This window comes from Rhinoraja longicauda, chromosome 2 (assembly GCF_053455715.1).
Source record: "Rhinoraja longicauda isolate Sanriku21f chromosome 2, sRhiLon1.1, whole genome shotgun sequence".
Lineage (NCBI taxonomy): Eukaryota > Metazoa > Chordata > Chondrichthyes > Rajiformes > Arhynchobatidae > Rhinoraja > Rhinoraja longicauda.
Genome location: NC_135954.1, coordinates 100,483,879 through 100,507,886, shown reverse-complemented (window position 1 = coordinate 100,507,886; position 24,008 = coordinate 100,483,879). Strand labels below are relative to the sequence as shown.

The following is a 24,008-nucleotide window of genomic DNA, read 5'->3' as shown; positions in this document are numbered from 1 at the left end:
AGCCCAGGGCACGTCAGTAGAAATGTTAAGTCAGGAATTTAAAGCTATTAACACTCTCCACCACTGACAGACCAGTAAAAACAGGCATGTGGTTTCCCGACTTTCCCTTTCTGAAGTCAACAATGAATTCTTTGGTTTTCTTAACACTGAGCAAGTGTTTGTTGCTCCACTACCACCCAACCATGTGTTCTATCTCTCTCCTGTATGTTGACTCGCACCACCCATGATTCAGCCAACACTAGTGGTGTCGTCAGCAAATTTATAGATGGCACTGGAGCTGTGCTGAGCCACACAGTCATGGGTGTAATGAGAGTAGAGCAAGGGGCTACGCACGTAACCTTGAGGTACATCTGCATTGATAGTCAGTGAGGAGGTGTGTTAATTAAGTGTTAGGTCAATAGTTCAATGGCTAAACTCTATGTAATTGATTCTACCAACTTTACTGCTGAGAAATGCTTTCAAGCAACTTGCTTTAACATGTCTGGCATTTACTCCTGAATCTGAAATTTAATTGGGAATGGTCCACAACAGAGACAAAAAATATTTATTTGCTAGTAAACCCAATTTTTGCCAATTTTCTGATGTAACTCCATAGATTGATTAGAGAACTGAGAGATTTCCTGCACAGATCTTTATATTATAGTTGTTATCACTGGGGATAAATACAAGATAACAACAATTAGATGTTTCATATAGTGAACTGACTTTTATTTATGAATAGAATCCTTGTATTCCAGAATCAGCGGAATGGTGGTGCTGGCTCGAACGGCCAAATGGCCTCCTCCTGCACCTATTTTCTATGTTTCTATGTTTCTATATTACTGGAACCATGCAGCCAACAATAATGAGATATCTCAACATGCACAAGACTCCTTAACTTGGAAATTCATAGGAGTCCTGACCAGCCTCACAGATTAATACACTTATTACTGATAGTTGCAGAACGTACAACAGTAGAGCACAGGAACAGGTCCTTCAAACCACCATGATGCCAATTGAAATTGATCCCATCCACCTGTATGTAGTCTGTAGCGCTCTATTTTCTGCCTGTTAATGTGTCTATTTAAATGCCTCTTAAATGTCGCTATTGTATGTTAAAAGCAATTCCCTGACAAGAGATATAAATATTCATATATGAATTTTCTATTCAATATTCATAATATATATGTATAGGGATAAATATTCTTTACATCCTCCTGTGCAGGACAACTTACACTGATTATAACACATGATTGATTGAGTGCCTACTCCAGTTACTTAATACTTCTCTGATAAATTCCACTATTTCTTGAGAATACTCCATTACTTAATTATATTCTAAATCCAGTTAACACTGTTGGAATAGTTAACATAGAACATAAAACAGCACAGCACAGGAACAGACTATTCGGCCCACAATGTCCGTGCCAAGCATAATGCCAAGCTAAACTAATCTCCTCTGCCTCCACATGATCCATATCCTTCCATTCCCTGTACATCGATGTATCTATCACAAAGCCCCTTAAATAATACGATCATATCTACCTTCACCCCGGCAGTGGGTTCCAGGCACCCACCACTCTCCGTCTAAAAAATGTGCCCACCTTTAAACTTTGCCCTATTAATCTTAAACCTATGCCCTCTAGTCTTTGACATTTCCACCCTGGGAAAATGGTTCTGACTATCTACCATACCAATCCCTCTCATAATTTTATATTTCCATCAGGTCTCCCCTCTACCTCCAGTATACTAGAGAAAAGGACCCAAGTTTGTCCCACCTCTCCCTGTAGCTAATGACTTCTAATCCAAGCAGCATACTGATGATAAACCTGCACCCTCTCCAAAGCCTTCACACTTTTCCTCTGATGGAGCAACCAGAATTGCACACAATATTCTAAATACGGTCCAACCAAAGTTTTATAAAGCTGCAACATGACTTCCTGATTCTTCTACTCAATGTCGCAACAGCTGAAGGCAAACATACCATACACCTTCTTTCCCACTCTATTTACTTGTGTTGCTACTTTCAGCAAGCTATGGACTTGAACCTTAAGATCCCTCTTCCCATTAACTGTATACTTTCCCCATATATTGGACCCATATAAGGAGATTATTTTAACGACATCAATGTTCTTCAAATAAATAATGGGCCAAGGGGGCTGTTCCTGAGCCGTACTGTGCCATGTTAACTATACCATTGTAATACTGAACGCCAAGTACTAAAATAGGGATTTCTTAGTTCCTCACTGTTTAGCACAGATTTCAACCCTCTGCCACGCAAAAATCAGAGAAAGGCATCAGCAGCATAGCAGTGAACTATACCGTGCCTATCAAGGAAACAAAAGCTGCAGGGCAGAGAGAGTCAGTTCCCACGCTCACTGAAAGCAATATGCGAGTCCTGAACAAAAAGGTGCATGCCATGAGAAAGGTCTTTTGTTGCAGAGGCCAGGTGACGCATTCAGACCCACCCTAAGATCCTGGCAGTAAGTAGATACCATGTCTTTCCTATTACGGTGAGAATGCTTGCACAATGAAGCAATGCAGGAAGAAATCCCACATTGTGGCGGGCCGAGCCACTTTTGTTTCAAACCGTCGTTCGTCGGGCTCGAGCACTCGCGTGGACCTGGCGTGATCTGGATCGACCAATCAACGCCAACCTGGGTGGTCTGCTGGAGGTGTGTAGCGGACGACGGAGCTTGTCTTCACCTCACAGTCAACACGTTAACACACACCTTGCCCTCTTGTACTAATTGTTGAGCTATATCGTTTAAATGTTGAACTGAGTGTTTGCACAACAGTGGTGACCCCAACGATCCAAAACGGCCTCTTTTGGATTTCACTCAAACCGCCCACCTTCTGAACATCACAGCCCCAAGTGTGGTTTGAACAAGCCGAAGCCAAATTCCACTTCCGCCAGATAACTGCCGACGTCGCCACGTACTACTACGTGGTCAGTGCTCTGGACCAGGAAACTGTCGGACGCCTGATCGATTACCTTCGCCAGCCACCAGCTGACAACAAGTAAGAAGGGATCAGAACGCTCCTCAAGGACACGTTCGGTCTCAGCCGCCGCGATGGGGCGGCAAAACCCCTGCACATGGATGGCCCAGGCAACCGCAAACCGTCCGTGCTCATGAACAAAATGCTCGCCGATGGACGGACACGTCCTGCCTCCTTTTCGAACAGGTCTTCATCGAGCCGATGCCCGAGGACATCCGCTTGCTCCTCGCGGATGACGATTTCACAGACCCCCGACGGCTGGCAGCCTGTGCGGATGTGGAGTGGCAGGCCAAACAGCAGGGTGGAGCCACCATCAGTCGGATGGTGGCGGTGCCTCAGCAGGTCATATGGGCGGTCCACGGAAGGAGCGGCAATGACGTCGGCCACGAACGGCGCCAGCAAGGACAAGTTGTGCTATTACCACGAAAGGTGGGGCTCCGAGGCCCGCCGAAGCCGACCACCCTGCTCGCATCCAGGAAACGCCTCGGCCGGTAGTCGGTAGTGGCAACTGCGGCCAGCCAAAAACTTCGCCTCCTGGGATCATCATTCAGGGCGGCGTTTTCTTGTTGACATGGGAGCGGAGGTCAGTGTTTTCCCCCCCTGACACTCATTCCGGAAAGAAGGGGCCTCCCATGACCGCCGCTAACAGCAGCAACATCAGAACACACGGGGTCCACACAATCCTGCTCAACTTCAACTCCTGTCGCTTCAAGTGGACCTTTACTATCGCCGACGTCTCACAACCGCTGCTGGGCGCAGACTTCCGCCGGGCGCACTCCCTGCTGGTCGACGTGAAAGGACAACGTCTCGTTAATTCTGAGACGGTCGTGTCGATCACCTTGCGCCAAGCCGAATTAACTGCGCTCCACCTCGGCTCAGCGACCTTCACCAACGAGTACGCCAGGATCTTAGCCGATTTCCCTGACATCATAACTCCCCAGTTCACAAAGGCCAGCCCCAAGCATGGGGTGAAGCACCATATCCCCACCAACAGACCACCACTCCATGCACACGCACGCAGGCTGCCCCCCGACAAGCTCCAACTGGCCAAAGACAAGTTCCGCGAGATGGAGGAAATGGGCATAGTGCGCCGCTCAGACAGCCCGTGGGCATCCCCGCTTCACATGGTCCCCAAAGCATCTGGGGGCTGGAGACCCTGTGGGGACAACCGCCGTCTCAACGAGGTCACAACAACCGACCGGTACCCTGACCCTCACATCCAGGACTTCACGGCAAACCTGGACGGAGCCAAAGATTTTCCAAGATCGACCGGGTACGCGGCTACCATCAGATTCCAGTCCACCCAGACGACATCCCCAAGACGGACCTCATCACCCCGTTCGGGCTCTTTGAGTTCCTGCGCATGCCTTTCGGCCTCAAGAATGGCGCCCAAGCTTTCCAACGGCTCATGGAAACGGTGGGCCGTGGGCTGGACTTCATGTTCATCTACCTCGACGACATGCTCGTTGCCAGCCGCACTCACCAGGAACACCGCGCACATCTCCGGCAGCTCTGCCAGAGGCTCAACGAGCATGACCCAACCATCAACCTTGCCTCACTTCCGTTTGTCAGTTTGGCCTCACTTCCATTAACTTCCTCAGCCACCGCATGAATCAGCACGGAGCGGTCCCGCTCCCAACCAAGGTCGAGGCCATTCGCAAGTTTGCCAAACCCTTTACTGTGAAGGGACCAAGAGTTTGTCGGCATGGTCAACTTCTACCACCGTTTCATGCCAGCAGCCGCCAGTATCATGCAACCGCTGTTCAAGGCCCTGGCCAACAAGCCACAGCCGCGTTTGATAACGCAAAGGCGTCGCTGGCAAAGGCAACGATGCAGGCACATCCACGGGCCAATGCACCAACAGCTCTCACGGTCAACGCATCTGGCACAGCCGTGGGCAGAGAGCTGGAACAACTGATCAATGGTAGCTGGCAGCCCCTCACCTTTTTCAGTCGTCACCTGAGACCCCCCGAGCAGAAATACAGCGCTTTCGACCGGGAGCTCCACACTCTCTACCTGGCCATCCGGCATTTCCGCTACTTCCTTGAAGGCAGGGATTTCACAGCTTTCACAGACCACAAGCCACTCATGTTTGCCTTGGCTAAAGTGTCTGATCGTTGGTCAGCCCGACAGCATCGCCACCTGACCTACATCTCAGATTACATGGACTTGCGTCCAGCACATCGCAGGCAAGAGCAACCAGTTCACAGATGCTTTGTCCCGCACCGCCATCAATGCCATCCACCCACTGGCCCCAGGAGTCGACTACACGGCCGAGGCGGCCGCCCAGCGAGAGGATGAACAGATGCTCGCCTACCCGCACCGCTATCTCAGGCCTGCTGTTGGATAATGCGTGATTCGGGCCCGCTGACACCACACTCCTCTGCGACGAGTCTACCGGACAGCTGATACCCATCATTCCCGCTGTCTGGCGTTGCCGGATTTTCGACATGATTCGACATGGCCTCGCTCACCCTTCCATCCAGCCAACAAAGGCACTGATGGCAGCCAAGTTCATGTTGCACGGGTTGTGCAAACAGATCGGCAACTGGGCCAGAGCGTGCATCCCATTAAACCTCCACGATTCAGCGACACATCAAGGTGCCGCTGCAAGACTTCGCCCTGACACATCGGCGTTTCGACCACATCCACGTCAACATCGTTGGATCAATGCCCACATCGGGAAGTGTCACCCAACTCTTCACCATCGAGGACAGATTCACGAGATGGCCAGAAGCCGTCCCGCTCTCAGATACCTCCACTGCGACCTGTGCACGTGCCCTCATCACCCACTGGATCGGCCACTTCGGCATGCCGGCGGACATTTCCTCCGACAGAGGTGCACAGTTCACCTCCGGGCTGTGGTCAGCAATGGCTGCTTGGTACTAAGCTGAACCACACAATGGCCTACCACCTGCAAGCAAACGGACTGCCCCAAAGGAGGACCAGGCAACTTCCTCGGGCAAGCCCCGCTTACGGTCCCAGGGGACTTCATCCCGGCGGCACGTGGACATCAAGAACCGCCCACGACCGTGCTGACGCGCCTCCGTGAGAAGGTGGGCACGCTCTCTCCAGTCACAATGTCCTGACATGGTCTCACAACCGCATACGTCCCACCAGACCTCCAAGACTGCCATACGTCTTCCTTCACCGAGATTCCCACCGTATACCACTGCAAAAGCCTGAAGAGGGTCTCCGTGGACCGTCTTAAACTGGCATATTTGGACATTGACCAGTGCAAATGGCACAACCCCGCTGCAAAGTCGTCCATCATCACGACCAAACCAGCCCCCAACTGCAACCCCGAACACAGGAGACACGTACACAAGATCAGGCCGTCTCACTCGACAGCCTAACCACCTCTAGTACTCCGGTTCGGGGGAGGTCATGTGGCGGGCCGAGCCACTTTGGTCTAGAACCGTCGGTCGTCGAGCTCGAGCACTCACGTGGACCTGGTGTGATCTGGGCCGACCATTCAACGCCGACCTGGGTGGTCTGCTGGCGGTGTGCAGCGGATGACGGAGCTAGTCTTCACCTCACAGTCAACACGTTAACACACACCTTGCCCTCTTGTACTAATTGTTGAGTTGTATCGTTTAAATATTAAACTGAGTGTTTATACAACACATGAACCCTCTACAACATCCTCACAAAATTTGTAGGGGTGACCAGGACACCACTACCTACACCCACGGAAATGAATTTTCACAGGTGTCATTTATATAGGCAAAGAAGTTGCAAGTGTAGCATGCCTCTTAAGTAACTAGAGCAAGAATTCATTCAATCATGTGTTTTGATCAGTGCAGATTGACCTATAGAATAGGATATGAAGAATATTTTTGCTTATGTCTGAGATGGCAATGCTTCCTTCAGCCACTCAGCTGGGAGATGAGAAGGTGGACGCTGCTGTTTGATTGTAAGATTTTAATCTATATCTAGACTGAACAAGTCAACACAAAAGTCATATAAAGTAGAGGATGAAAAAGTCATTCTAATCCAGTACTATGCAATGAGAAAGGGTTAATTAATAATATTGTCATAAAGGATCTTCAGGGAAGTGTGACCACAACATAAGAGAATTTTACACTGAGTTTTAAAAGGATGTCGTTCCACCCAAAACAATGGTGTTAGATCGGGACAAAGTAAATTACAAAGGAGTGAGGGATAAAATGATTATGACTGATTGGCAAGCTATATTAAAAGGTATGATGATGGACCGACTCACAATTTAAAAAGATACCCGTTGCTAAAAAGATCTTTTTAAGGTATGAAAGCCCAGCAGTAAAAGGACTCTGTCCATGGCTGACAGAAGAAATTTAAAAAATAGTATTTGGTTAAAAGATTTTAAAAATCCCAGCAACATGAATAAAACACTGTTTTCGAGATAACGCACGGAAACAGGCCCTTCAACCTACCGAGTCCTCACCGACCATCAATCACCGACTGGTTTACACTATTTCTATGAAATCACACTTTCGCATCCTGCACATTAGGGGCAATTTATAAAAGCCAATTAACCTACAAACCTTTTTTAGCTTTGGAATGTGAGAGAAAACCGGAGCACCCGGAGAAAATCCACAAGATCATGGAACGTACAAACTCTGCAGAGACAGTTCCTATAGTCAGGATCGAACCTGGGTCCCTATTGCTATGAGGCAGCAGGTCTACCGCTGTACCACCCACAGGTTTTCACAAATGAAGAACTGAATGAAATTAGTGAAATTAGAGAAGTTAATGAGATTGAAAGTCGATCTACATCCGAGAGATGCTTGTAGAGATAGTGAACACTGGTGTTTTTTACTTTTGAAAGCATTTGATAAGGTTTGTGGAAAGAACGGCACGGTAGCGCAGCGGTAGAGTTGCTGCTTTACAGCGAATACAGCGCCGGAGACTTAGGTTCGATCCTGACTACGGGTGCTGCACTGTAAGGAGTTTGTACGTTCTCCCCGTGACCTGCGTGGGTTTTCTCCGAGATCTTCGGTTTCCTCCCACACTCCAAAGACGTACAGGTATGTAGGTTAATTGGCTGGGTAAATGTAAAAATTGTCCCTAGTGGGTGTAGGATAGTGTTAATGTACGGGGATCGCTGGGCGGCACGGACTTGGAGGGCCGAAATGGCCTGTTTCTGGCTGTATATATATGATATGATGATATGAAGGGTGTATCCATTTTGCTTGGAATTTCTCTTCTCACTAGCAGCTCATCTCCTGGCATCACATTTGATGGTTTTGCACCTCGACTCCTGTCTCCATAGAGCTTTGATGCTCCTTTCTTTTCTTCATTATGATCTCTCACTTCTTGATCAATTACCATGTCACTACCCATGGTATCTTGGTCCAGATATTCCTTCAAAAATAAAAATTCTACCAGACTCTTCCTTGTTGTGCTGTGTGGTGTAGCTCTATATGCTGCTGCATATGATAAGAGCATCTCCTTCCAATCTTTGCCTTCTGCTTGGGCAATTCTCATCCTCTTCTCTAAAGATTGGTTCTGACATTCCTCCTCCATTAGCTTGGGGCCACTTGAGTGTAACTTTGTGATGGTACACACCTGTGTTCTTCATGTAGTCAGCAAACTTTTGAGAAATGAACTGAAGCCCATTGTCTGAATATGTCACTGGTAGACAATGTCTTGCGAAGATTTCCATCAAAACTGCTAGTCTTTTTCGATGTTGTAGACTTCATTATCCCATCCTCATCGCCAATGTCAGATCCTCGCCCAGATCCGAATATAATAAATACACTTCAAGGACACTAAACATAAACACTTTTTTTATTCCTTTACATCCTGGCAACATGTGTCCTCTGACCTTTCTGACTAAGGGTAACATGTGGTACATTTAAATATGATGTCAGTTACCATGACAAACTCCACCTATTTTCCACATCCATTAAACCTTACATGAATCTTCATGTTATTAGACCACTTGTCCAATAAAAAGTCAAATAAGCCAAAATCCTCAGCATTTAGTCATCCTTTTCAGACTTAACACTGACTCCAAATATCTCCTTGGTCATCCTTCGGAGTCTCTCAATAGTAGGGAAGTTACAAGATTTTGTTCAGACCTGAGAAGAGCCTCCAACTGCAACACTTTTCATCGCCAATACCATTTACTTTTCCTTCATTCACCCTGTCATAAATTTCTGGAATACTCTGCCCTTGGGGACCAGGTCATTAGATGTATTTAAGATGAAGATAGATAGATATTACAGATCAAGAACTTTAGGATTGTGGGTACTGGCACAGAAGAGGAATTGAGTCCAGTATCGATCAGACACAATCATATTCAATTGCAGGGCAGGCTTGATGGGCTGAGTGGACTACTTCTGTTCCTATTTTCTTGTGTTTTTGTGCAATCTTTAATTATGCCGTTGCCTTTACATTCCTTTTCTACCTGATTCTAGTAAAACGTCTAAATAAATCTCAATCAACCTCAATTTGCTTACATCTTCTGTCCCATTCACCCAACAATTCTCCTATCTTCACTGGGATGCATTATCTTTCAAATTCCCAATACATACATTTAAAATCCTCTTCTTGATCTCCCTCCAGTTTCACATCCTAACCTATTCCCTATCTTACAGCCTACCAAACTTTAAATGCTTTCTCAAAAGCTCTCATTCAAACTAACCATTAATTATCTCCATAGTTTATGCAATATGATTTGGTTCGGCTCTTTTAATCTTTCCATCTAATTATTCTCCACTCAATCAATGTTTTCTAATTTAAAGCTGTATTGAAATTAGTGAATTGAAATTCCGAGTGAATGTTAAAAAGAGCCACTTGACTGAGAACAACAAAACGCCTTGTGACACAGAAACTGTGGAATTGCATAAATAAAACTTTTTGTGGTAATGCAAATAACGGCACATTTCTCAATTACAGCTCATTCTGAGGATGGGAAAGACAAGGCTCACTCAGGTACTTTAATAGCATTTATATAGGCCTTTATGTTTTAATAAATAATCATACTGTTCTGTTAGCCACCTGAAGAGTTTTATTCCATTTCTTAAACTGGCAATCAGCCAAAGTTATGGAACAATGAATATAATGTAACTTCTACCAAATATATTAATAATCATTGTAAATCACAAGCATACTTACAGATATTCTACACTTGGATAAACAAACCAGCTGTCTTTCCATACAAATGAAATGTTGTTATCACGAAAATCCCTAAAGTGAAAATAAACATTGTAAAACATTGTAGCTCTAACCAAATATCATCAGTGCATAAAATTGTTGAATAGCATATAGTAATTACATTTCGCTAACATCAGTGCTCACAATGATCCAATCAGATTACACAGAATATCGAACAGTAAAACAGGACGAACAGGCCCTTCAGCCTATATGTGCCAAACATGATGCCAAATTAAATGAATCCCATCTTCCTGCATGTGATCTATATCCTTTTCCCAGCCTCTTCATGTGCTTGTCTAAATATCTCTTAAACGTCACTATCATTTCTGCTTTCATCACCCCTCAGCAACGCATTCCAGGCACCAACCACTCCCTAAGTAACATCTCTTTTGAACTTTCTTTTCTCAGTGTAATGCTATGCCCTCTATTTTTTGACATATCCACGTCCTCTACTTTTTGACATATCCATCCTAGGAAATAAACTATCAAAGATCTAACTTATCTATGCCTTTCATAATTTTGGTCTGGTCTCTATCTGGTCTCTCCTCAGCCTCCGACGCTCCAGAGAAAACAATGTGAGTTTATTCAAACTCTCCTTATAGCTAATACTCTTTAATCCAGGAAACATCCTGGTGAACCTCTTCTGTTCCCTTTCCAAAGCCTCCACATCCTTTAGGTGATCCAGTGACCAGAATTATACAGGATACTTCAAATGTGGCCGAACCAAAGTTTTAGACAGCTGTAACATGCATTCCCGACTTTTTATTTAACACCACGACTGATGAAGACAAGTACGGTGTATGCTTTCTATACCACCATATCTACTTGTGTTGCCACTTTCAGGGACTATGGATTTGTACCCCAAGATTGCTCTGTACATTAATGTTCCTCAGGATTCTGCCATTAACCGTATACTTTCTCCTTACATTTAACCTCCCAAAGTGCAACATGTCGTACTTGCCTGGATTAAACTCTACCTACCATTTCTCCACCCATATCTCCAACTGATTCATCTCCTGCTGTACCCCTTGACAGCCATCTTCACTATACACAAATTCACTAATTGAATAAAATCACAAACAACATCAGGTCCTTGCACTGATCCTTGCCAAACACCACAGATCACAATCCGCCAAACCACCATTGATTCCATGTACATTAATCTTCTGTATCAGCCTATCATGAGGAAACTCATCAAATACCTTACTAAGTCATGTGGACACCATCCACTGCCCTACCCTCATCAATCATCTTCATCACCTCTTCAAAAAACAAAATCAATTCAAAAGACATGACCTGCCCAGCACAATGTCATGGTAACCATCCCTAATTAGCCCATGCTTTTCCACATGCACGTGAATCCTATTCCTGAGAATCCTCTCCAATATCTTGCCTGCTACTGATGTAAGGCGCACAGGCATATAATTAGCCAGATTATCTCTCTTGGCCTTCTTAAACAAAGGTCCTCTGGGACCTCACCTGAGGGCCTCAGGGCATGGGGAATTTATGTTCTTCAAGAGCCCAACACCTTTTTCTGCTATATATCATCATGCCATGTTCTTATATAATGTGTCCTATTAGCCTTGCAAGCAAACCACACATGCACAAGTAGTGATGTTACTCTAACTTTGTGAACTATGGCAATGTTTGTTCATAAATTGTTTCAATATTAAGCATCATTGTCAGCTCAATTTATGTATACACATCCACATACATACGTTTTCTGCAAGTATACTTGGATAATCATGAAGACTCATAATTCAAGCCTAATTAATTTATCCTCTTCGCCCTTTCTCACCAAAGTGCAACATTCTAACAAATTCTATTCTAACAAATTGCAATGTTCCTTCCATAACCACAAATGAAAAGATCTAATTAAGTTTTTTCTAGGTTTGCTTGGTTCATTACAGCACTATTTGACTATCTGATCTGCCACGTCACCAGAACAAGATGTTTAAAAAATAAAGCGAATTTGTTTAATGCAGCAAAAAGATCAAAAGAAAATTAGTTTTACTTGTTATTGTTTGATGGCTATAATATCAAGGCTGAAGGCCTACTTGGTATGGGAAAGTATGATTTGACTGGATAGCACACAATGTTTTTCAATGTATCTTGGTACACATGACAATAATAAACCAATACTTGCCCTGCCCCAGATACATCACAAAATTAAATTGCTTGACCTCCACTGTGAGCATTAAAACTATTTCCCAGAGATTGATGATGTTTCCTGCATAAGAAAAAGAAGCTCCCTGATTTGTACATACATTTGCTTATCATTCATATAATTTTTATAAAAGACAACACAACAATCTGAGTTTGGAATGAGTCAGATTTTCCCCTCCACTCTTACCTAAAAATCATTCCAGCTTTAATCACACGTGAAATGGCTGATATCAGACTGACATGAGTCTTGTTACCTTGTCCAAAAGTTGTGGCTTAGCTTGAAATAATGTTCATGATTAACCTTTTCTCCTGTTTTCATGATTAACACTTTCATAATTAACATAATTTTCACGATTAACACTTTCTATTTGTTGTTCTTTTAGTTTTAGTCAATAAATAAATTTGAATAATTACACACTGAATAACCGTCAGCCATTGGAGGTACATATTCTTTTCAGGTTATTAGTCAAGAACAATGGGATGTTATAATACAGGATGTTTAGTCCAACCATCTGTGTTGGCAATGCTTCCAAAGTTAGCCAAAATGATTGTCTTTCCCTTGCTCTCTCCCCCTTACCACATACATATCTTCCTCTGCTTCAAATATTTATTCAATTCACTCAAAAGTTCTATTAATCTCAAACATTACCAGTGGCAAGTGCACACTTTAATTACTTATGTTTTCTCAAACTGTATTATCTCTTTTATCTATTTCCAACAGCATCTGGTATCTATCCATTTATTCAGCTAACCTGCGAATTTCTCCCAAAAATATTTCAAACTCATTGTTTCCCAAAACTCCTAAATATATACAATGATAAAGACAGAAAATGCTGGGAATACTCAGATCAGCCAGCATCCGTAGAAAAAGAAGCAGAATTATAATTTTGAGTTAATTATCCTTTATCAGAATTGAAATACAGAAAAAAAAATATTTCAAGTTTCAGAGAGAAAGGAGTAGGGAGAACAAAGAAAATATGATAGGGAAGATACCAAGGTTGTGCAGGTTGTAAAATATTTTTTGTGTCAGTTAGGAAGATAGCGTAGTCTACATGGACTTCAGCAAAGCCTTTGATAAGATTCCATATGGTAGGCTGCTCTGGAAGGTTAGATTGCATGGGATCAAGAGAGAACTAGCTCAATGGATACAGAATTGGCTTAATGCAAGGAAACAGAGATTTTTTTTCAGTCTGGAGGTCTGTGACTAGTGGTGTTCCTCAGGAAACAGTGGTGGGCACATTGCTATTTCAATAGTCAATAGTCGTTTATTTGTTACATACACATAAATGTGTAGTAAAATGAAACATTACCTGCAGTTGAACAATAAGACCAATAAGATTAATCAATAAAAATGCAATAACACATACAATCACAACTAACACCAAACAAAAAGAAACATCCATCACAGTGAGTCTCCTCCAGTCCCTCCTCACTGTGATGGAAGGCCAGAATGTCTTTTTCTCTTCCCTGCCGTCTTGTCCCGCGGTCAGGCTGTTGGAGTTGCCACGTCGGGGCGGTCGGGGCTCCCGATATTGAAGCCCCCGCTGGGCGGTGAAAAAAAATCCCGCGGCCTATTTCAGGCCGCGCCGGATGGTGAAAGGTCCGTGGCGGGCCGACCCAAGCCCCGCGATTCGGGGCGGGCGGACACGTTGCCTCTGCCGCTGCCGGAGCTCCCGATGTCGGCCCCCATCCAGGGGCCTGCGGGCTTCCGACGTCCACGCGGCCCGCGCCGGAGCCTCCGGAGACGAGTCGCAGCCGTTCCCGCAGCATTCGCAGGCAGCCAGCGCCGCAGGTGGTGAGTCCGGACCGCGGGCTCTGCGAACCAGAGACCCAGGTGGTCCCAGGTGCATGGCCGGTGGTAGGCCGCAACGGGAACGGAGACACGATACAGAACAAAGTCATGTATAACAATTTAGATGAGAATGTTTAAGGCATGAAGTTCTTCCCACCCTGTCTCCTGTAAAAACGTCTATCCCCTACTCCCAATTCCTCCATCTATGCCGCATCTGCGCCCAGGTCTTTCACACTAGGGCATCTTCATTCTTTAGGAAACAGGGCTTCCCTTCTTCCATTATAGATGAGGCTCTCTCTAAGGCCTCTATATCCCACAGCTCTGCTCTTGCTCCCCCTTCTCCCCATTCGCAATAAGGATAGAGTCCCCCTTGTCCTCACCTTCCAACCCCATCAGCCAGAGTATACAAAAAATTATCCTCCAACATTTCCGTCACCTCCAACGGGATCCCACTACTGGCCACATCTTCCCATCTCCTCCCCTTTCTGCTTTCCGCAGAAATCGTTCCCTCCGTAACTTCCTGGTCCACTCATCCCTTCCCACCCAAACCATGCCCTCGCCAGGTACTTTCCCCTGCAACCGCAGGAGATGTAACACCTGTCCGTTTTCCTCCCCCCTCGACTCCATCCAAGGACCCAAACTGTCTTTCCAGGTGGGGCAGAGGTTCACCTGCACCTCCTCCAACCTCATATATTGCATCCGCTGTTCCAGATGTCAAGTTCTCTACATTGGCGAGACCAAACGCAGGCTCGGCGATCGTTTCGCTCAACACCTTCGCTCAGTCCGCCTTAACCAACCTGATCTCCCGGTGGCTCAGCACTTTAACTTCCCCCCCCCCCCCTCCCCCCCCCCCCACTCCCAGTCTGACCTTTCTGGCATGGGCCTCCTCCATTGTCATAGTGAGGCCCACCGCAAATTGGAGGAACAGCATCGTGGGCAGCTTACACCCCAGTGGTATGAACATTGATTTCTCTAACTTCAGATAGCTGTCCCTCTTTCCCCTCCCCTTTCCCAGTTCTCCCACTGTCTTCCTGTCTCCAACTACATCATTTCTTTGTCCCGCCCCCTCCCCTGACATCAGTCTGAAGAAGGGTCTCGACCTGAAATGTCACCCATTCCTTCGCTCCTGAGAACCCGCTGAGTTACTCCAGCATTTTGTGATACCTTCGATTTGTATCAGCATCTGCAGTTTTTTTCCTATAGAACTACAAGTATGTAGTTTCCAGAAAGCAGAGTCGCAGGTAGAGTGGTGAAGAAGGCTATTGACACTACTAGCCTTCATCTGTCAGGGAATTGAATACAGATGTTGGGACTTTGAAATAAATACCTTTGATTTGTACCAGCATCTGCAGTTATTTTCTTACACAGATGTTGGGACGTTATGTTACAGTTGTACAAGCATTGGTGAGACTGCACTCGAAGTACAGCGTTCAGTTTTGATCACCCTGCTATAGGAAAGATTGTAGCGGTGTCGGGTGCGGAATGAGGCTAGACGGCGGTTAGATTCAGGAAAGCTGTTTATTAACGACTGCTCTTCTCCAAGCCATGAGACAGACAAAGGGATGAACTCTGCCCCTCCAAGAAAACCCTGTAGCTTAGGGCCATCCCCCCAGATCTGTCCATCTAGTGCCGAGGGGTTCGACCCAAGGAGTGGCCTAATCCCCAGAGACCGCCACAGGACCAACCCCCCACCCAGAACCGAAGGCACAAAATGGACAGAGGGGCGCACGAGTCACCCGGCCCGAGTGCGCACCGCCAGCAGCGCAGGAACCGACGCAGGCCCAGGCGGAGGCCAAGGAACCGGAGGGCAGCCCCGAGGCCGAGGCTGAGCAACCCGCACCAGCTGATCAATATCCACATGAGCCAGCTTCAGCCGCGTGACCGTTGCTGGGAGCGGATTTCCTCTGGGATCACTCCCTTCTAGTGGACGTTCAGCGTCAGCGTTTGCTCCACTCTACCACCGTTTTGTTCCATCCAGGGCCAGGATCATGCGCCCGCTGTTTCACCTGTTGACGGGTAAGCGGAAAGACTTGCAGTGGACTGCCGAGGCGGTGGCGACCTTTGACGGGGGCAAGGAAGCGCTGGCCCGCGCCATGATGCCCGTGTATCCACGTGAGGACGCACCAACTGCCGTCAGGGTGGACACCTCCGTGTCAGCGATTGGAGCGGTGTTGGAACAGCTAGTGGACGAGTGCTGGCGGCCGTTAGCTTTCTTCAGCCGTCATCTGACCGACGCTCAGCGCAACTACAGTGCCTTTGATCGCGAGCTCCTTGCCCTGTACTTGGCGGTGTGCCACTTCAGTTACTTTCTGGAGGGTCGGGTGTTCACAGCGTACACGGACCACAAGCCTCTCACCTTCCGCGACGGTGAACAACCAGGTAAAGTGACACCCCGAGGATGACCAGCACGGTGTGGACGCCATACATGGAAATGGGACTACAATTCACCACGGTGAGCACAGGCCCCTTCTTACCAGCACGAATGTCCACAGGAGAAGGAGTTAGGACACTCAACTCGGCGTCGGTGTCCACAAGGAAGCGACCTCCGGAGAGCCTATCCCAGGCGAAGAGGCGCTGGATCTGGCCGACCGCGGCAGGGACTACTGGCGGCCGGCCCCGGTGTTTCCCGAGAAGGAGCACGGCGGGCGACAGAGGCGAGCTGCAGAGCCCCAGCGCTGATGGTAATAACACCAGCGAGGTCGGCTGGTGGCGGATGGAGCAGACTGCGGGGCCGGCTGTTGCGGTGCGGCGGCAGAGGAAGTCGGAACGGCCGCGGGGAGCAGGTGTGCAGGGCGTTGAGGCACGGCGGAGACCCGATCGCTGAAAGTACCGACCTGTGGCATGGCTGCCGGTGCCTCGGAGGCGCGATCAAGAGCGTTGACGTACCGCCGACGGGCCATTAAGAGCATATCGGCGCGTTCACCCAGCGCCTGCGGGTCAGCGACGAAGTCGGCAGCCAGCTGTAAGCGGATGTCGTTGGTAAGCTGCTGCAGGAAGGCATATTGAAACAAAAAATAGGGCGTGCGGCCGTTGAGGAGGGAGAGCATCTCAGTCAGCAGGACGGACGGGCGCCGATCACCGAGGCCGTCCATGTGAAAGATCTTGGCCGCCCCTCGAACTCACTGAGGCCGTATTGCCGATGCAGGAGCGCCTTCAGCCCAGCGTATTTGTTGACCACCGGCGGAGCTTGGAGGTAAGGTTTGACGCTGCGTGCAGTAGCCTGATCGAGTGCCCCGACCACGTAAAAATAGCAAGTAGCATCGATCGTGACCAGGGGCGTAGCCAGGTTCTAAACTTAGGGGGAGCGAACACATAAAAAAAGGTGCCATGACACATACCAAACAATTTTAAACTCATTATACATTTATATTTTGTGTTTAAAATCAAAACACAAGGAAGATAGTTTTAAAGGAAGTACATAATTGTTATTTTGTATTGAAAATCAAAACACAATTAAAAAGTTTTGAATTGAGATTCATATTCATTTTGCATATTATAAATGAGAACCCATTACCAGATCTAGACTACTTTTCTGTAAATATGCGGATAAATTTAAAGCCTTGTCTAGTACTTTACTCCAGAATATAAGAACTAAGAATTCATAAGTACTGAGTGTTTCCAGTATACCCTTTGCCTCAGCGAGCTGCTTAGGAGTACAGTTTTTTATCTCACCATCCAGAATTCTTTGTAGAGCAACTACCAGTGCTGATAAATTCTGCAAGACTGCCTCTACTGCTGACCTTTTGGACACCCATCTAGTATCACAAAGTTTCTTTAGAGTCAGTGCGAAAGATTTGATCTGACTGCGTTGTTCTTCTAGTACTGAAAGACGAGGTAAACTGCCAGTCAGAGAGGAGGTTATGACGTCACGGTTTGTTTTGGTTCCCCAGATGCCAGTGGCCACCAACGCATCACAGGAGATTGAGCAGACAGTTCGAAACACTGGGAGGTTGGTCAAATAAAATAATGACTCCAGAAAGTTCTTTCAAGGCCATGCAATAAAAAAACAATTAAAAATAATGTGATTCGACTTTTATCGCACAAGTGAACTAAAGAGTTAAAAACTTGTTGAAAAGGTGCCACTTTTCAAAAATGTGCTCGTGATGCCCCGGAGGTTGAATTGCGCTTCCGCCTGCTGAAACCAGATGTCCGGTTCAGCCGTCCAAAACGTGGGTAGTTTAAGGGAAACGGCGTTGAGGTTGTCCTGGTCAGCGATCGGGTCCACGTTGGCATCCATCATAATCAACAATGGAACATCGGGTCACCAATGTAGCGGTGTCGGGTGTGGAATGAGGCTCGACGCCAGTTAGATTCAGGAAAGCTGTTTATTAACGACTGCTCTTCTCTAAGCCAAGAGACAGACAAAGGGATGAACTCTGCCCCTCCATAGCTTAGGTTCGACCCAGGGAGTGGCCTAATCCCCAGAGACCGCCACAAGATGCCATAAAGTAAGAAAATAATTTATGAGGATGGTGCCAAAATTCAGGGGCCTGAGCTCGAGGGAGTGGCTGGACAGGCTAAGACTTTATTAATTGGAGCTAAAGGCTCAGCCACAATGTGTGATAGAGAGATGTATAAAGTCTTGAGAGGAATAAATAGGGCAAATGTGCAAAATATTTTTCCCAGGGTAGGGAAATGAAGAACAAGAAGGCATAGATTTTAGGTAAGAGGGGAAAGATTTAAATAGGAACCTGACGGGCAACATTTTAATACAGAGGGTGATGGGTACATGAATCAAGCTGCCAGGGATACTAATTGAGACAGCTATAATAGCATTTCAAAAACATGTGGACAGGTACATAAGCAAACATAGGAAAATTATAAAATTAAAGACACTTCAGCTGAATACAAATAAAATAGATGGATTAATGGCGCAATGGAAACAAATGACTTGACTATTATTAGAAATACATGGTTGCAAGATGAGCAAGGCATGGAAACCATAAGATTACATATGTACACAGGTAAGATTAGAACAACGACAGTGCAACACAGGAATAGGCCTAGACACAAAAAGCTGGAGTAACTCAGCGGGTTAGACAGCATCTCTGGAGAAGAGGAATTGGTGAAGTTTCGGTCAAGACCCTTCTTCAGACCCAAAACGTCACCTATTCCTTTTCGCCAGAGGTGCTATCTGATCCACTGAGTTACTCCAGTTTTTTGCGTCAATCTTCGGTTTAAACCAGCATCTGCAGTTCCTTCCTAGACATGGACAGGCCTTTAGGCTCACAATGTCTTTGCCAAACAGGATGCCAAGATCAACTCTTATCTGCCTGCAACATAACCCTTTTCCCTCCATTCCTTGCATATGCAAATACCTATCCAAAGAAAATCTTAAATGCCATTATCAATTCTGCCTCCATCACCACTCCCAGCAGTACACTCCAGGCACTCACCACTCCCTGTGCAAAAAGCTTTCAAGACACATCTCCTTTAAACTTTACCCCTCTTGCCTTAAAGCTGTACCTTCCAATATTTGATATTCGCATCCTGGGAAAAAAGGTTTCTGAATGTCTACCCTATCTATGCCTCTAATAATTTTTAAATGGTAAAAAACAATCTTAGAAACCAGCACAGGATAATCAAACACCTAAGAAGGATAACATAGATTACAAGTATAAATTAGCAAGAAATGTAAAAAGTTAATCGATATTTCTACTAGCATAGAAGAAGAGAATAACTACATAAATGTTAGTCCTCAGCGGATAAGACATGGGAATTAATAATATGAAATGGCATAGACTTTAAGTAAATATTTTGTATCAGCCTTGAAAAATATTAAAATCATTCCAATAGTAGTCTAAAATTCATGTGCAAAGGGGAAGGGGAACTTACAACAATCGCTATCACTAAAGAAAAGGTACAAAACAACAAATGGGTCTACAGGCTCACATGTGTAAACGTACTAACTATATCTGCTACATTCACCTGAATTATTAATGTACATAAGATACAATAAGGATCCCAGCAACAATGTCTGTATACACCACTGCTGGCAGATTCCAAATACAGGAGTGACTTTCACATCCTATGCCTCGTATTACCAAACCAGCTTTGCATCCAATTTGCCGAATTGCTCGCAATGATGAGCTCTAAACCTTTGGACTAGTTTCCCACGTTGACCTTGTCGAAGGTCTGTCAACATAGATTACATCAACCACACAAATAAAGTCCACAAAGAGTACATTGACCAAGCTAAACTCAAAAATACACATTGGTACCTCTTCAAAATTTTACTCAAACGGTTCAGACAGAATCTCCCCTTGACAAAACTATGCCGACAATCTTTGACTAAGCCAAGTATATATTAATCCTGTCCCTCAAAAGTGTTCCAATAACCTCCCTATGACTGACATTATAGATCCACTGGTCTCTAATTACCTGTCTTATCCCTGTTGTACATCTCAAATAAAAGTTACACATTTGTTGTCCTCAGTTGCCTGGCCCCTCACAAGTGACCAAAAAAGAATATAACGTTTCTGTAAGGATCCCAGCAATTTCCTCCTTTGCTTCCCATTGCAGTCTGGCATACACCTCATCAGGATCCAAGCATATATCCAACCTGTTGACCTGCTATGACATTTAATTTATTTTCCTTTTTAATTTTCTTGAATTTCACCATTCCCTCTCAATCTCCAACTGCAATTACATTCTCCTTGGTGATTATAACTGAAAAATATTCATTTAAACCCACTTTAAAATTTACATCCACAATGTTGCTTAAAAGATTGTATATGAACCTGGGTAAACCATTTATAAGTTTACTATTTATCTACCTTACTTCCTGTTTTGAAAATATCATTATCTTAAAACTCTTAGGCCTCAGTGGCTCAGGACCAATTTAATTAGAAAGATAACATTTATAAATTGTTCTTGGAAAAACACCACATTAGTGGATGACCAAACATTGCAATTCCACAGACACAAAGTAATCATATATTTCAAAATAATCATAATATATTTGAAATTTATATGAAAACATAAAGTACAATTATTGGGGATGCTTTGGTAGTAACCTCCAAATCATATGAATTTAATAAATTTATAATCATCTTATAGAATGTGATTTAAAAAATCAAGATGACGAAGACAAAAAATGGGTGGAACTATGGGCAATGTAGAAAAAAACCTTTCCAACGTAGCCCATAGATGGTGACCTAAAAACATGGGGCAGACTACTTTCTAAATGGTGAAAAGGCAGAAGCAAGGGGGTCGAGAGGAAAAATAAATATCAGCCATGATGAATGGCAGAGGAGACTCGATGGGCTGACTGGCCTAATTCTGCTCCTAAGTCTTATGTTCTAGTTGGGGATTGGTTTGGGAACCACGTAATCCCTCCATGAAAAGTGTATTGCCAAACCAAAGGGTACTCTTAAAAATCCTTGTGTTTCTTGCTAACACCTCTGAGGACTCTGCCTATTTATATGATTTTCCCCAAAATATTAGCGTTATGTACGTGCCACCAAACGAATCTCACCGTTGCAACCAATGGATCAAGGTTATTGCAACCTCCAAGGTATTTTACTTGTCCAGTAACCAAGGTATCCATTTATGGATGGAGAGAATGGGAAAACATTGAAGACATTTGGAAGAGGTACAATATCAACAAGGTCATCAAGATCCATCCTGGCAGAGATCAAGTCGATAAATATCAATGGGATTCAGAATAAAATTGTGCAAGTGTTTTCTGGGAATATTTGAAATTGATATTGGTTTATTATTGCCACGCCTACCGAGATACAGTGACTCACCAGGGTCTTTTCTGCCCTCTCTTTGAACTTACTAGGTGTACAGGAAAAGTTATATTACTGCATAAAATTAAAAAATGATTAAAAGCATGCTGTGGCATTAATAGGAATAACAACCAATAGTCCAGAAAATCTGCCAATCCAGCACCACCAAAGTCCAGAAATATACCTGATTAACATAATTTTGCTGTATGATCAAGAAAAGACTAGCGTGCAGTCTTCCTTGGACAAGTTCTTAAGAAGGCTGTATCAGCAGCTCTGACAGAACAATCCCCAGCCGCTTCATCCTCCTCATCCTCTGCTTTCTCATCCGTTTAATTAGCCAACATCCTATCACCACCACACCATTGTACAAACAAAGCAACACTGGGCATCTTGATACACACTGAGATTTTTGCATGAATTATATGTAAAGTTGTTAGGAAATATTAACATTTTTTAAATCTTTTAAAACGTTAAAGAAGATATAAATTAGGCTCAATGCCTAACTTTAAGACGCTACTGGCATGCCATAAATCACCATGTTCCATAAACCAGAAAATTAATCGTGAATTCAAACTATACACTGGGGAATAGTAAGGCTTATACTTCAGGGTTTTAGTAGACTTCATACTCTTCTGTGCTGCACTGTCACTATCGCATTCCATGCAAAGCCATTCTTCACTGTCATAAAAGTGACAATTTGACCAATAATGGCAATTGCATTCAAATTAGGGTCTGCAATGATTGCAACCATTAAAAGGGACTCATGCACAACATCAGATATGGAGGCACTAGAAACTGCAGATGCTGGAATTTCGAGTAAAATACAAAGTGCTGGAGTAACTCAGCGGGTCAGTAACCCCTGTGGAGGGGATGGACAGGCAACGTTTCAGCTCGGGACATTTCTTCATGTCATGATCTTAGTGATGAGCGGGTTTGATGGGCTGTTTGGCCCAATCTTCCTACTATTTCTTATTATATTTGCTTACTATAAATCTCTATGGGACGTGGGAATCACTGACAAAGGCAGTATGTTGTCCAGTCCCCTTGAATTCGCTCCGTTATAGCGATGGGTAATCACTTTGAAACAGTGGGAGTCCTTGAGATGAAAGCAATCACGGTGCCATTGGTCCGAGCCTTGCAGTTTGGTGTAACTGCAATTTAACTCGTTCGACCAACTGAACGGGTATTTACCAGTTAACCATGATGTGGATTAATATTTCAGAGATTGGAAACACAGCATGTGCCACAAAAGAAACGGGATGGAACTCTTTGATGAAGGAATGTGGGAGGCGTAGCCTTTTATTTCTCATGTCGTCGCAGGCAAAAAAATAAAATTAGCTGTTTGGTTTTAAAAGAAACTTATTCTTAAACTGGAACATTCCTGTTTTGTTTTGGGAGGTTTTTTTTTTGTTGTTGTTGCAATATTAACACCTACAATACGGTGAACGGCGTCAGGACATTGCCAGACATGGTGCCTCTGATTCCTTTGGGCACTTGCGTGAGGGTGTCGTTCCCGGTGCTCTCGGTGATGTTGTTGCGGGAGGCGTCCTGCGGCGCCTTGGTGCCCAAGACCGAGGCGTCGTCGTGGGCGTGAGAGCCCAGCGGCTTCTCCGGGTGGCAGGAGAGGATGTTGACGTAGCAGCGGCACATGGTCGGGCAGACGGCGCGCTCCTCGGCCAGGGTCGACTCGTTGTGGTGCAACACGACCATCGTCTTCTTGGAATCGTTGCAGCTGGACACCGTCAAAAGGCACGAAGCCAGGATCACTAGGCCAAAGCCGCCCGCCATCTTACTCACTTCTCATCGCTTTCTTCCACCCACCCGTCACTGAAATAAAACATTTAAGAGATTTCCCCCTCTTGGGGTGGGGTGGGGCGGGGCGGCACGGCTCGACGTCTTCCCTCTCTTTTTGTTTTAACGTTGTTTCTTCCCCCTCCTTTCTCCCCCCACCCCCACCGGACCGCGATCGCTGGCTGTCGCTGCCGCTGGATGAGTGGAACCGCGGCCGTTGCCATAGTGACCCGCGGCTGCCGCCCGCTCCCCAGCCCCCCAGGACCGCCCGCGCACTGCGCGACCCCTTTGTTCCCCCGGCCCATCGCCTGGCGACCGCCGCCGCGTCATCAAAACAAAAGGGAGCGCCCCCCGGGCCCCACCTCATTCCACACCTGGGGGAAGGGGGGGTGGGCCAGGTTGCA

General features: G+C 45.5%; 1 protein-coding gene across 1 annotated transcript in view; it reads right to left on the bottom strand.

The window, feature by feature from the left end:
- The window catches only part of LOC144610643 (uncharacterized), a 99,587-nt gene extending 75,885 nt beyond the window's left edge, over positions 1 to 23,702 (bottom strand). The window contains exons 1-2 of the mRNA XM_078429503.1: positions 23,249 to 23,702; positions 10,084 to 10,155 (exon numbers count right to left, since the gene is read on the bottom strand). Coding sequence (XP_078285629.1) covers positions 10,084 to 10,155; positions 23,249 to 23,601 — 425 coding nt within the window. The 5' untranslated portion in view covers positions 23,602 to 23,702. The remainder of the gene's footprint in view (positions 1 to 10,083; positions 10,156 to 23,248) is intronic.
- Between the last annotated feature and the right edge of the window lie 306 nt (positions 23,703 to 24,008).